The 13,728-nt window shown below is 42.0% G+C and overlaps 1 protein-coding gene across 2 annotated transcripts; it reads right to left on the bottom strand.

Moving 5' to 3' along the window:
* Positions 1-1,151: 1,151 nt before the first annotated feature.
* On the bottom strand, positions 1,152-13,681 carry wdr59 (WD repeat domain 59). 2 transcript variants are annotated; one of them, XM_028956834.1, is made up of 27 exons: positions 13,620-13,681; positions 13,350-13,399; positions 13,101-13,236; positions 12,898-12,983; positions 12,519-12,599; positions 12,390-12,427; positions 12,025-12,113; positions 10,608-10,724; positions 10,433-10,510; positions 10,187-10,343; positions 10,013-10,092; positions 5,906-6,035; positions 5,499-5,623; positions 5,187-5,351; positions 5,021-5,116; positions 4,692-4,851; positions 4,350-4,419; positions 4,104-4,257; positions 3,928-3,981; positions 3,147-3,280; positions 2,980-3,061; positions 2,683-2,795; positions 2,456-2,603; positions 2,233-2,299; positions 1,962-2,085; positions 1,628-1,770; positions 1,152-1,532 (listed from the first exon to the last, which is right to left on the bottom strand). In XM_028956834.1, the coding sequence occupies exons 1-27, from the start codon at positions 13,671-13,673 to the stop codon at positions 1,297-1,299; spliced, it is 2,967 nt and encodes a 988-aa protein (XP_028812667.1). In that variant the 5' UTR covers positions 13,674-13,681; the 3' UTR covers positions 1,152-1,296. The 2 variants fall into 2 exon arrangements, with proteins under 2 accessions (XP_028812667.1, XP_028812666.1); XM_028956833.1 differs by lacking the exon at positions 3,928-3,981.
* Positions 13,682-13,728: the final 47 nt, after the last annotated feature.

A 13,728-nucleotide genomic window follows, 5' to 3' on the forward strand; every position in this document is an offset into this window, starting at 1 on the left:
TTGGTTGCTAGTTATTTTGAGGGGACAGTAAATTTACACTCTTATACACACTGTACACTGATTACTTTACATGGTATCAAAGTGTCATATCACAAAGTGTCTCCTCTGCATTTAACCCATCACCATTGGTGAGCAGTGGGCAGCCAGGAAAGGATGGTGCTTCCTCAGGGGCACCTTGGCAGCTCGGGATTCGAATCAGCAACCTTCTGATTATGGGTTCTAATGCTCTGCAATCATTACTTTGGCATTGTGCAGCTTATTATTTCTAATGCTCATACACAGATCATTACATCTGTCTGAAACTGAGGAACTATTTACAGCCTCTGATTTAAAAAACCTTTTATTTCTTATAATGTAGTAACAGGGCATTGGTTCAAGTTTATAAACTGTGTGTAACAGCATCAGTATTACTTAAATTCAACATTGCAACATTGTATGAACAATATTGTATGAAGTAATACAAAATGGGACTGTTTTAGTGTTAAAGGAATACAAAAAATAATGCTCTCAGACCCAACAATCCAGGGTGACCCTGAAATTATAGGAGGAACTCATGAATGTGCAAAAGGAAATGAAATGCATGTTGCACCTTCAGGTTAAAAGAGATAAAAAAAAAAATTATGCAACAGTAAAGGGACATCCGATGACTTTAAAATAAGTAGTCATATTCAAACTGTCCTCATTACCAAGCCCATTATCTACATTTTACAGTTGTCCTGCTTAAAAGTGTTTCATAAGAGATCCAGGTCCAATTTCAAGCCAGCAAGCTGAGTCACTTCAGAGATTCACTATCTGTACCCAACAAAAACACACACACACACACACACACACACACACACACACACTTTGCACTGTATTATTAATAACTGTACTAATTGAAGAAAAGCAGAGCATATAAAAATAATCTTTGTACAATAATAGTTGGATTTGGAAAAAAGGTTCCTTGTGCTTCTTAGCTTCCTGTCAGTTCTCCCCAGTTTCTGATTTAGAAAGTATATATTTGCATGAATACTTGAATTAGTCTGACTTGTGTAGAATTACCAAATTTCATCCAGTCTCCAAATCGGAGATAAAAATAATGACAATTTCGGAGGTTGGAAAAGTATAAAGGATAAGGACATTATGTAAATTATAATATACCGCTGAGTGCCTTCATTTTGAAAATGAAAGAAACAAACATCTTTTTATTGGCTTGAAGTGTCAGTCATTATCAAATATTTAGCTGTTTAATCCTTCACAGTGTGGCATCATTTAGAATGCCAGGGTTAAAATGTTTTTCCATTCTCAGAGTGGGCTTCAAAAGGTGCTCTGAAGCAGGCAGTGACAGCCACAGCCAGTCGGGCAGACTTCCTGGGTACGAAACCACTCCATCATGTGGCTAGTGTGGCCGCCATGGCCGCAGTTCAGGCAGAAGTTGGAGGATCCGCGGACGGCCACGTGGCAGATGGCACATTGGAAGGTAAAACGTTTGCATACGGCGCACTGAGTGCCCCTCGCCTGGTTCCGGCAGTGGCAGCAGAACACCCCGAACTCTGGACAGAAATGAAAGAGAGAGAAAATGATTAGTTCTCAAATACTGTATCTCTGTAAATACTGTTACTGGAGATCCTTATGATAGAGAACTCACCAACACCCTTATGAGGATCTGGGGGACAGGAGACAAACTTAAGGACCTCTGATCGCTTCTCCTTCAAACCCCAACGATGCAGGATTTCACCATAGCACTTCTTAAAGTCATCAAACTGTAAGATGTTTGCAGGGTCCAGAAGCCTTGAGGGAAAAAAGGTTCTCACGCTAGCAGTGAACAGTTGGAAGTTTGCATACTTCTGCATAAAGACATTGAAGGTCAGTTTCTTGTTCATTAAACCTAGACTAGACTTTCCCATTCAAAAATGTGGACCCTAAAACCAAAGAACTTATCCAGCTGAGTGTGTGAGGAAGAATCAGAGCTACCCAGGTACCTCTTATTCATATCATGTTGTTCTTTCTCTCGCTCACGAGGGTCGGCGTACACTTGGTTGGTGTAGCGATAATCATCTGGTGATGGCTCACCCCATGGCAGAATATGCTCAGGATCACGCCCGGCTGGGATCCAAAAGCAGAGAGAGAGAGAGAGAGAGAGAGAGAGAAAGAGAGAAAGAGAGAGAGAGAGAGAGAGAGAGAGAGGTCCATCAAAAACTAGTGGCAGAAGTACTTACAACATCATGCCCAACTAAACATTTTATGAATTACCAATATTCCACAGAGTGGAGGTAGAGTCTGAGGAGCCAGATGTCACAGAACTGGAGGTGTAACTAGGCTGGTGGAGGTTTCCGTAAAAAGAAATCAATTCAAATGTACTCAAACCTACTCACAGTGAAATACATAATGGATGTTTATTCAAATGACAGTTGTCTATTTACAGGAGTTTTCACTGCTTTTTAGTAGGCCAGTTTCTACAGGACGAATTACATACGTAGCGTGAGTGGAGGGATGGAAAGACAGAGCGAAGGCTGTGATGTCCGTACAGACTAAAGCAGTCTGGGGGGCTGCTCTGGCCTCGGAACACGCTGCATAACATGGCCAGGCTCTGGACGTCACTCATCTGACTATAGTGGTCCAGTCTGCAGGCAAATAAAAGGGTTCTGCTCAAAAAGTTTGTGCTTTGAGAGCACAGAGACAAAATCTACATCAGTGACTGACAATGTCTCCAGCAGGTGGCGCCCAAAGGGGTGTTTGGCCCAGGGAGTGTCAGCATCAGGGTCAGAGTCGGGGATGAGGTCACTGCTGGTCGCAGCAGATGCCAAAGCCCACACCTGTAAAAGAAGCGTAGAATTCTGCTTCATTCTAAAAAAAAAAAAAAAAAAAAGCTTTCTAGAAAGTGATTCTTCAGAGCTAATCTGCTATTGTATGAGTGATCTGTATGTGTGTGTATGTGTGTGTGTTTTTCCTGTGCGAATATGACTTAAATAGAAGCAGAGTGATGCAGATGGGCCGAACCTTGGCCAGGTCCCTGCGTCCCACTGCCAGAGCAGCTGCAGCATTCTTCTGACATGTGTCCTGTATGTCATTCATATTCAGACTGAGGAGGAGTTCAACAGTTGTTGAAAAGTTTAAGATCACAAGCTGAAACAAAGAATGAGTTGTATTAAGAAGACACAGCTCACATGTAAGTCTCCCCCAGGGCTTTGTGAACGGGCAGCAGGGACGAGATATCCTGGATGATGACCTTGCCAGCCAGTTTGATTGGCCTGTTGCTATAGTCATATCCTTCTCGCTTTCCCTTCCAGCGCCGCGATTTCTGCAAATTAAAACATGCTGTACACAGACCAAATGCTAACCGATACAAATCATTCAGGTTTAGTTGAGGAAAACAATTGGAGAAGTGCAATTACAGAGGAAAAAGATCAAGAAATGACAGTCTTTACATCAGACATGATCAGGAACGAATCACTCATGGAGGATACCATTAAGGAGATGGATGCAGACTGGACCTTCTCTTATGTGTATCTTAAATATGAGTGTATCTACATAGCAGTTTGTGTGAAAGGATGGTTTGAGGATCATGCCGTGACCCTGATTAGGACTGAGTGAGTGTGTGAGTTCTGTATTCTCAAGATTTCATTTCATTTATTGTGTAGACAACCATGAATCATTTATAAATCAGAGTTAGTCATTATTACCAACATGATCTGAACAATCATGTAAAAGATATCCTGTGGGAAGGAAAGATTTGTTTCAGCACAGTTAATGTAAATTTACTGGATCCATTATACTAAAAAGTTTGAGACGCACAGACACTGGACAGACTGCATGGGTAAAATACATTCTTTCAGATTTAATGCAGCATTAATAGAAAGCAGAGTTTCATTCTCTTGTAACTGATGAAAGAGATGAAAGGTTAACAGAGTAAAAGTGGAGCAAAGGAGAAGGGGGTTGGATCAGTACCGGACACTCATGAACAGCCTGCACAGACCAGCGTCGCGGAGGTGTGTGGGGCTTCTCATTGGGGATTTGGAAGAGAAAAGGGAATAAATATAGCCACCATGCCACTAAAAAAACCAACAGGCCATAGACCAGGGAGCGCACTGCTATCGTGGGAGGCTGATGGAACACAACCCTACCCGCTCCTTGTAGTAGAAAGAGGAGATAGAGACTTGTTCTTTGTCACTGCGAGTGGGGCTGCTGCTGTACAGCCTGAGAGTGGCCTGCGATTCACTCCGCATCTTCATGGGTGTCAACATGCCACTGTGGTAAGCTGACAGTGCTGACAGCGACCTGGAGCAGAAATGGCCATTGTCAGCTTTAGTCCACCAGCTCAGTGCTAGAGGAGATCTTCTGAACCAGTCTGAGGTGAAAAAATGGGATACCTTGGAGTTGGTTCTGTTGGAGGGATGGAATGATGCATAGTGGTGGGTCGAGTGAAATACACCAGAGAGCCTGTGGAACGTGAATAAAAGTGAAACAAGACCACAATTCACAAACATACAGAGCAGTTCTCCTGGGACATCTGTCCAAGCAGGTTTTTGTTCAGTTCTCACCCTGATCATGTGCCATAAAAGCAAAAGCTCTATAGAGCAGGTTTATGTTATGTATATTTTTCTGGAGGTGGACCATAAATTCCATGTATCTTTTTCATTCAGTAAATGAACTGCTGAGGGATTTTTTGGTTCAATGCTACTAGTCTCATCAAAACATTGATGAAAGCATACCTGTTCCACAAAAGCGAGCCCCAGATGTGCGCGGGAAGGGGATGTTGGCATCCTGGTAGGAACCATAGGTGTTGGTGACACGAGGAAAACTGGGGAGGGCAGGGGTCACCGGATTTGACATCACATAGGGGTTAGCAACAGTGCCATCCTCCTGTGCTGACTAGATCACAGGATGATAAACCTTTAGATAGAGCTTCATGCAGCCCTGAAAGATTCTCCAGAGATCATTACCAGCAGCTCTCAACACCACATTTCACTGGTAAAAGGGCTGCATACACATCAGGTAAAATGTGTGTGTGTCTGTATCTTATAGTGTACTAAATACAAACCATATCAGATTCTAAGCAGGACACCAGCTGTCTGATACATGGTTCCAGGCAGTTCTGGTTTCTTTTGACCTTCTGTAGAGAGGTGTCTTTTATGATCTACAGGAGTAAAAATGCAAAAATTAAGCAACTGTAACAAAACCACCTGAATTAAGTTGAGTTTAAGTACCTTCTGTATCTTGGTTTTCATGGAGGTGGAGAGGCTTGTTGGAGGAACAAACTGAAAGGAAGGTGCAGCATTGTTGGGGTACTGCACTGGAAACTTCACCACTAGTCTCACTTGGTTTGATCCGTAATGTGCAGAAACAAAGCAGCTCCGATTCAGGGCATCCATCTATGCATCACAGCCAATGAGAGATGTAAACAGTATGAAATAAACAATACTAATCTCAACCTCCCATGATGAGGTTGTTCCTCTGTGATGATTAGTCTGTCTTCAGTGACAGAAAAAAAACACAGCTTTGAGAGCTCAGGAGCTCACCTCCACATTGACATTGCGTATCTGAAGGTTGACCAGAGAAAACTCCTGCTGTAGGGTTTGGGGAAGCCCTGGGGCATCTTGATTTCCAGTGGTGGGCAGGTTCATCTGAAAGGCATCTGGCTGGTCTGGAAACAGGAAGACGAATTGAGGCTCGCAAGTCCCTCTGAGAATTAAGCTCATAAAGACAATAATTCAATTATGCTGCTCGCTGTGATAAAATCTAACTGACACTGACACACTAACTGACACAATTTCACCTGTTTGTTTTCTACATATTATACACACACTACACAACAGTGCAATGGGATATGTAATATAAAATTAATGTGGTCCATTAAATGCACATTACACAATTGAAACAGATATTTCTGATTTGCCAATAGCAGCAGTGCATGATTTGTCCTTACCTTGCAGGTCCTCAGCAGAGAGCCCTGGGCTCAGAGGAGATTCTGAGTCCTGTGAGTTCAGCACCTTGTCTGAACCTGTGTTCAAGCTCATTCCCTCTAGGAGCTCCTCCATCATATCATTGGCACACAGCTTCATTTTAAAACACACACTGGGTTTTCATTCACACAACTGCATGTAAATGCACAACAATTTATAGTTACATCATCATGTTCATTCGTGATCCATATTATAAAGGAAGTTTATGCATAAAGAAAGTTAGAATCTACATTGGTAGAGTCTCACTGAAGGCAGTGAATAAACACATGTGGAGTTATGTACTTAACGAAAAAAGGTGAAATAAGTGAAAACATGTTTTATATTCTAGTTTCTTTGCTCTGATTATTGCTTTGCATACTCTTGGCATTCTCTCGATGAGCTTCAAGAGGTTGTCACCTGAAATGGTTTTCCAACAGTCTTGAAGGAGTTCTCAGAGGGGTTTAGCACTTGTTTGCCCCATTGCCTTCACTCTGCGGTCCATCTCACCCCAAACCATCTCGATTGGGTTCAGGTCCGTGACTGTGGAGGCCTAGTCAGCACTCAATCACTCTCCTTCTTGGTCAAATAGTCCTTACACAGCCTGGAGGAGTGTTTGGGGTCATTGTCCTGTTGAAAAATAAATGATCGTCCAACTAAACGCAAACCGGATGGGATGGCATGTCGCTGCAGGATGCTGTGGTAGCTGTGATGGTTCAGTGTGCCTTCAATTTTGAATAAAACCCCAACAGTGTCACCAGCAAAACACCTCCTCCTCCAAGCTTCACAGTGGGAACCAGGCATGTAGAATCCATTCACCTTTTCTGCATGTCACAAAGACACGGCAGTTGGAACCAAAGATCTCAAATTTGAACTCATCAGACCAAAGCACAGATTTTCACATTCCTTGTGTTTCTTGGCCCAAACAGATCTCTTCTGCTTGTTGCTTCTCCTTAGCAGTGGTTTCCTGGCAGTCTCCATGAAGTCTCCTCTTACAAGTTGTTCTAGAGATGGGTCTGCTGCTGACCTTCAGTCAGTCAGTAATGATGGCCACTAATTTTTCTTTAGTTAGCTGCTTGGTTCTTGCCATAATATGAATTTTAACAGTTGTCCATTAGGGCTGTCAGCTGTGTAGTAACCTGACCTCTGCGCAACACATGGTCCCAACCCCATTGATAAAGCAAGAATTAACTCTGTCCACTAATTAACTCTGATAACGCATACCTGTAAAGTGAAAACCATCAGTAATCAAGAGCAAAGGGTGGCTATTTGAAGAGACTTTGTTAAGTACATAACTCCACTTGTGTTCATTCATAGTTTTGATGCCTTCAGTGAGAAGTATGGTTTTTAAAGAATTTATTTGTATACGGTGCAGAAAATAAGTCTTTAGCACCTACAAACAAGCAGCAAGCTCACAACTATCTATCATGAAATGGAAAAAAAAGATCTATGGGCAGAAGACAGTTATTTAAATCTTCTATAAAATAGCCTGCAATACCTCTCGGGTCACTGCTTTTTTGTAGGGATTCAAGCAAATTATTTTTCATGAGAAGCCGTCAATACACCCATTAATACATAATACAAAAGGTTTTAACTAGTCATATATGTACTTTTTCCAGTTTAACAACCTCTTCCTCCAGAATTTTTCTATTTTGCTCTGATTTTTTTTTTAAGTGAGAAGAACATGAAAAGAGGTGATCCCATATGGCTTTGGAAGCATCCCAGATAACAGCAGGAGAAACTGGGGAGTTACTATTATCGTGTCAAAATTGTGAAAGTTTTCCCTAACAAATTCACAGAAGTCATCCCTATTTAACAATGAAGTGTTCAAACGCCAAAGTGGAGTTTTAGTTATGCAGGAGGATAATTGCACATTTAGATACACTGAGAGACTGATCCTGTATAACATGCATATAATTCTTTTGAGGAAAAAAGTAATCCAGCATTGCATAATAGTTATGGGGGTGAGAATATAAGGTACAGGTTCTGATATTTGGGTGAAGTTCCCTCCAAACATCCACCAATCCGGTTTCCTTTGTCAGAATATTGAGAGTGAGGGAGGATTTTGGATTACATCAACAGAGGACTTGGCTAAACCAACATTCATTATGCAATTCAAGTCACCACCAAGAAACCCCAGAGAGTAGCCTAAGAATCACTGCCATAAATGATGTACATCTGAAAAAACAACAGGGTCCATAACTGATCAAAAAAAATGAACTAAAACAGTCAAAACAAACACAAACCAATAAAACATCGACATCAAAGCATGCAACACCTCCCAACTCCAAACTATACATGCTACCTAACTAGGAAAACAACAAAACCGGCCACCGGGTCACACCGGCACCCTGACCAGAATGCAGCTAAAACAAACCCCCAGCACTTGGCAGTGCACTGTGCCCAAATCCAAAAAGCAAAAATTGTCAAAAGTTCCATAACACTGCAATCATGGGAAAGATTCCTGAAAATCTATTGCCTCCTCAGGACTGTCGTACATATTCTGCACCTATTTCGACAGGAAAAGGCTTTAGCAGCGGCATTGAAATCCTGTCTCCTCCAAACCACCTCAGCAGAAAGATCCGGGAAGAAGCGTAACTGGGAGCCATTGTGGGAAATCTCCCAGTTCCTCCCCGCAGCCCTCAGAATTGCTTCTTTTTGTGGATATCAAAAAAATTGCACCAAGATTGTTCTCGTGGATGGCTGGGCACTGGCATGGGAGCAAGGGATCTGTGCACACGTTCGATGTCCAGTGGTGGGAAGTCGGACAAAAGGTCCAGCCAAGTGGGCAGCATTTTCTTCAGCAGGTCAGCTAGAGGAAAGTCCTTCTCCTCTCCCTCTGATAATTCAACAATTCTATTTTTGCACCAACCCTGGTTCTCCTGGTTCTTTTGCACACAGCTGGTCTGCGGTTTTCTGCAGGGAGGAAAGTCAGGTAGCGTGGCATGCCATCTCATCCTTGCCCGAAGAAATTCTGCCTTCTGGCTCGTCTAAGCGTTTCTCCACATATCACAGCAATGGATAGGCAACACAGAGAATTCTTGATGGAAGAAATTGATTATTTTAAACCACCAAGGGGATTTAAAGATGTTTCAATACCATCCAAGTGGGCCAGGATACGTTCTAGTACTGAATCCCCACCACTGGGGCTAGCCTGAGAGCCTTTGTCTTTGGAACTAGCAGCTTGTTTTCTGAGATGTTTTTTTCTTTTCAGTATGCGAGTGAGTTGAAGAAAATATTTATCCTGCTGTGATCTGGACTTAGTTAACATATTTGAAGCTTTTACAACTTAGCTAATACCTGAAACGGGGGAAAAATAAAGGTGGTTGGCGCAGAGCCAAATCCTAAGCATCCATCTTGTATTGAATCACATGACCACCCCCCACAAGTAATTTTTAATGATATTTCATTCATTCATTTCGTTTTAAATTTTGGAAAAATCCAATTTAAGACTTTCTAAGGATCCGCGGAAATCACAGCTCTTTTTTTAAAGTAAAGTGAAATTATTGTCACATGTGATACACAGCAGCACAGCACACGGTGCACACAGTGAAATTTGTCCTCTGCATTTAACCCATCACCCTGAGTGAACAGTGGGCAGCCATGATAAGCGCCCGGGGAGCAGTGTGTGGGGTCGGTGCTTTGCTCAGTGGCACCTCAGTGGCACCTCAGTGGCACCTTGGCGGCTCGGGATTCGAACCGGCAACCTTCTGATTACAGGGCCGCTAGGCCACCACTGCCCCTCTTGAGAAGAAAGGGCCATAATACCAGATACAGTGTGTGAAAACCTGGTGAAGACCTACAGGAAACCTCTGTCATTGCCAAAGAAGGTTACATTACAAAGTATTGAGGTGAAGTTTTGCATTTTCTGCAGGATTATACAAATAAATTCTTTACAAAAAAAATCATACAATATGATTTCCTGGATTTTTTTGTACATTCACTCTCATCTTTTTAAGTGGGACAACTGCCATTTTTTTTTTCCAAACTGTAAGTGTCATATTGTATGACTATATAGATAACCATACAATGAAATGTATTTGTTCAATTCTTTGTGTGTAAAAGGAAATTGCAGCTAGGTTTAGAAGTCCTACCTTCTGTAACTGTGGATCCACACGCCATATTCGTAGAGTCTGGTCTCTGGACCATGTCACTAGCTGATAATCCTTTGAACCTGAGTGGGAGGGAACGAGTTGACTTGACCTATAAGGCATTTATACCAAGTGGAGTCTGAGATCAGCAGCAGACATTGACTATGCAACTCAAACCTTCCTTCTGTGGCCTCCACTGAAACTCCAGCACCACATCATCATGGCCCACAAAAGCATGCACTGGGCTGTTGAGATCAAGGGTGCTCCATAGAAGCAGGCTGTTCTCCCGCCGAAGCTGGGGTACCATCACAGTCACCATCCCATTAGAGAATGGCTACAGACCAAGGGAGAGACATTTCAGCACACAAACTTTCAACTTTTACCCACTTTCAAACTAAGCTTTCCATATTCTTGACCACCTACTGTATATCTTGCCTTCCACACAGGCACTTGGCAGGACAGGATGTTGAGGTACTTTCGGGGCTGTCTGTAGTCCCAGAACTGTGAATGAAAAAGATTAAATATTAATAAATCTCACAAATGCATGTGGGGGGGGGGGGGACTTACAAGCCCATACAATAGGCTTCAGGTGACCTACCCTAACAGAGTTGTCCTGGCTGGATGTGGCCAGGACATATTCATTGTCTGGGTGCCAGTCGAGGCCATGAATCTTCGATAAGTGTGCTGCCACATACTCCACAGCAGTGTTTGGTTTCTTTATAATAAACAAACAAACAAATAAATAAATCATTACAATTGATGTAATTACCAAATATTAGACAATATTTTACACCAGTGATGTTGTTCTGTTTTAAGGGACAGGGACTGATAAGCAGGGATGATGAGTCGGCGTACAGAGAAGAGGTAGAACGGCTGTCTGCATGGTACCACAACAACAATCTGTCTCTGAATGTCAATAAGACAAAAGAGATCATTGTGGAATTTAGAAAATCACATCCTGCTCAAAGCCCACTCATCATAAATGGTTTAGCGGTGGAGAGCCAAGTTCCTGGGTGTGCACATCAGCCATGCAGCGTCCGCAAGCCTGCAGCATCGTGCAGGACCCTTCACACCCCTCAAATGGACATTTCACAGTCCTGCCCCACCAAATAAGGGCGTCTGATAAATGATGTAAATGAATAAGATACTGCAGCCAGATCTGCCAGGTTGAGGAACTGTTTTTACCCCCCAGGCTGTCTGGCTCCTCAATATGTTGCCCCTAGGATCATCCACATCACCTCAACCACATCTGAAGCCTTAAATCATCTGCAGATGTTTTTCCTCCCAAACTGCACATTACAAACTGAATATCAGTACTGCACTCTGTACTTTTAATTGAAGTATTGCACCATATACATTATACTAAATACATCCATATAATGATTTATTGTCATATTGCTGCTACTTGTCTGCCTGGTTTGTCTCAACCTGCACTATGTTTTTGTGTTGTGTGTTCCATTTGCAGAATATGTCTTTTTGCACACTGAATCCCTGAAGCTTGTACTTGTATATGGTGAGATGACAATAAAGTTGACTTTGACTTGACTTTGATTCTAACTCAGATTTTGTGAAATTGCAATGCACAATGTAGTCACATTCAGATAAAACTATACTTCTAAACAAAGCCTGTGTGTATTGTGTTGGAAATCGCAGTGTTGATGGGTTCCACTCAGGGCTACAAAAAGAGCTGCAACTTAAGTGGAATTTGTGATGTGTTCCACTTACCAAGGAGATAGGCACATAATAACTTTACTGCAGCATAATGAAGGTTTCCATTTTTCCCCCCATACTCAAAGTGCATCATCATCAGTGTGAAAATGTTGGTACTGTTGGAAACACCAGATCCATGAGATGAATTCCAGCATTATTTTTTTACTGATGAAGAGCCCCAAACAACATATTCATGCAAGTGATTGTGCCACTATGGGCTGCACGATTAATTGATTTTTATTCACAATACTACATACACACACACTCTGCATATATGAAGACTGTCAGTGAAATGCTACACTCACCCTTTTGTCCCAAATTCTCACATCTCCATCATGACTTGATGCTAAGCAGTTCTGATTCCGCCGGTTCCATTTTACTTGGGAGGCTCCAGCTAAATAAAATGATATTATTTAACATTTTTATTAGAGATTGTAATTGGTAAGATTTTATATGTGCAATGACCATTTCTGCTTTTCAGTCCTATTCTTTATTGATTTCCTTATCAGTTTCTGATCTGCAGACTGTACATATGATATCTGCAGGACTAGATGAGACTTAAATTGAAATGGTAGTTTACAAATCCTGTCCTGCTTCCCTGACATGGACTTAGTACTAATGGACGAAAATGATGACTAAAGAATATAACTGAAATACTTCAGATACTAACCTACAGCAGACAGAGCAACAGTCGGTTTCCGAGTATCTCTGAAATGCAAAGTATTTAAAATCACTGTCTAGGAATTTACTTCAATAATATGCTATTGTTTGTTGGCGGTTAATAATATGAAAATCAAACCTTGTGTCCCAAATGTAGATGTAGGTATCTACTGAACTGGTCACCAGAAATTCTGGTTCAAACCAGGACCAATCCAAATCACTGGCAGATATGAAGAAAACATACACCTCAATTACAATTAAATTAAAGATTAAATATGACACCTGTAGTAGTTTAAAATTAGTTTAAAATCTTTTGTGTCTGCAATGCAGTTATGTCACATAATCAATCAAACCCTATGGGATCGATTAACTATGAGTGTCAAAAAAATAGATAAAAAAACAATAATTAAATAATAAAATGTGTCATTAATTATTTACATGGAAACTTAGTGTTGAATGTTGAAAAGGAAAGATTCAATAATCAAATTTATTAGCAGCTCTAACAGGTGGTACATCACCTGATAACGCGAGTGTGACCCTGCAGAGATGTATGCGCCTCTCCACAGCCATCCCGCCATATGTACAGGTCCACGCGCTGATTACTCTGCAAGACATAACCCTGATCACATGACCATCTCTGACCCTCAGTGGAATGTACGACCAAACTATGACAAACACACATCCATTTAGTTACAATACAGAACAAAAGCCCCCAACACACCGAAGCAGCAAACAAGTGAGCTTCAGTTTTGTGAGGATTCCACTGTACTGTCCCCACATCCCACTTGCTCTGGCGTCCAATTTTGCGTGGAGCTTCTGAGGGAATTTCTAAGTTGACCACATACAGGAAACGTCTCCTGAACCAAAAACATAAAGACAATTCAACAAATCATGTTAGTTTGGGGCAAAAGTCCAGGGTTGAAGTTCAGTCATATAACACCCAGCTGAGGTCTGGTCTACATTTACACACCCTGACAAAACAGCATGGTGGCCCAGGCAGTCCACAGACATGGCAGTGGCCTGCAGAAAAAACACATGATCAAAGACAAAAGAATCCTTAATATGAAAACTAACTGCGTGGAGAAGTAGAATATGATAGAGATCAACAGATGTTAACTTTCATGTGAAGACACACGAGACGTTCATGGGAAAGGCTGGACTCTGGCATGTCCACAGAGGGACAGCAATGTCTGTGTTTTAAAATATTATTCTCACGGTACGCCGCAAGTGCACTGATTACCTGCGCATCTCTGAACTCCACCACCACATTCTCACTGCTCCAGCGCGCCGCCATGTCTCTCCACCCCCACAAAAACAACACGCTGTCATCGCGAGATCTGGGATTTAGG

The sequence above is a fragment of the Denticeps clupeoides genome, chromosome 16, assembly GCF_900700375.1.
Source record: "Denticeps clupeoides chromosome 16, fDenClu1.1, whole genome shotgun sequence".
Lineage (NCBI taxonomy): Eukaryota > Metazoa > Chordata > Actinopteri > Clupeiformes > Denticipitidae > Denticeps > Denticeps clupeoides.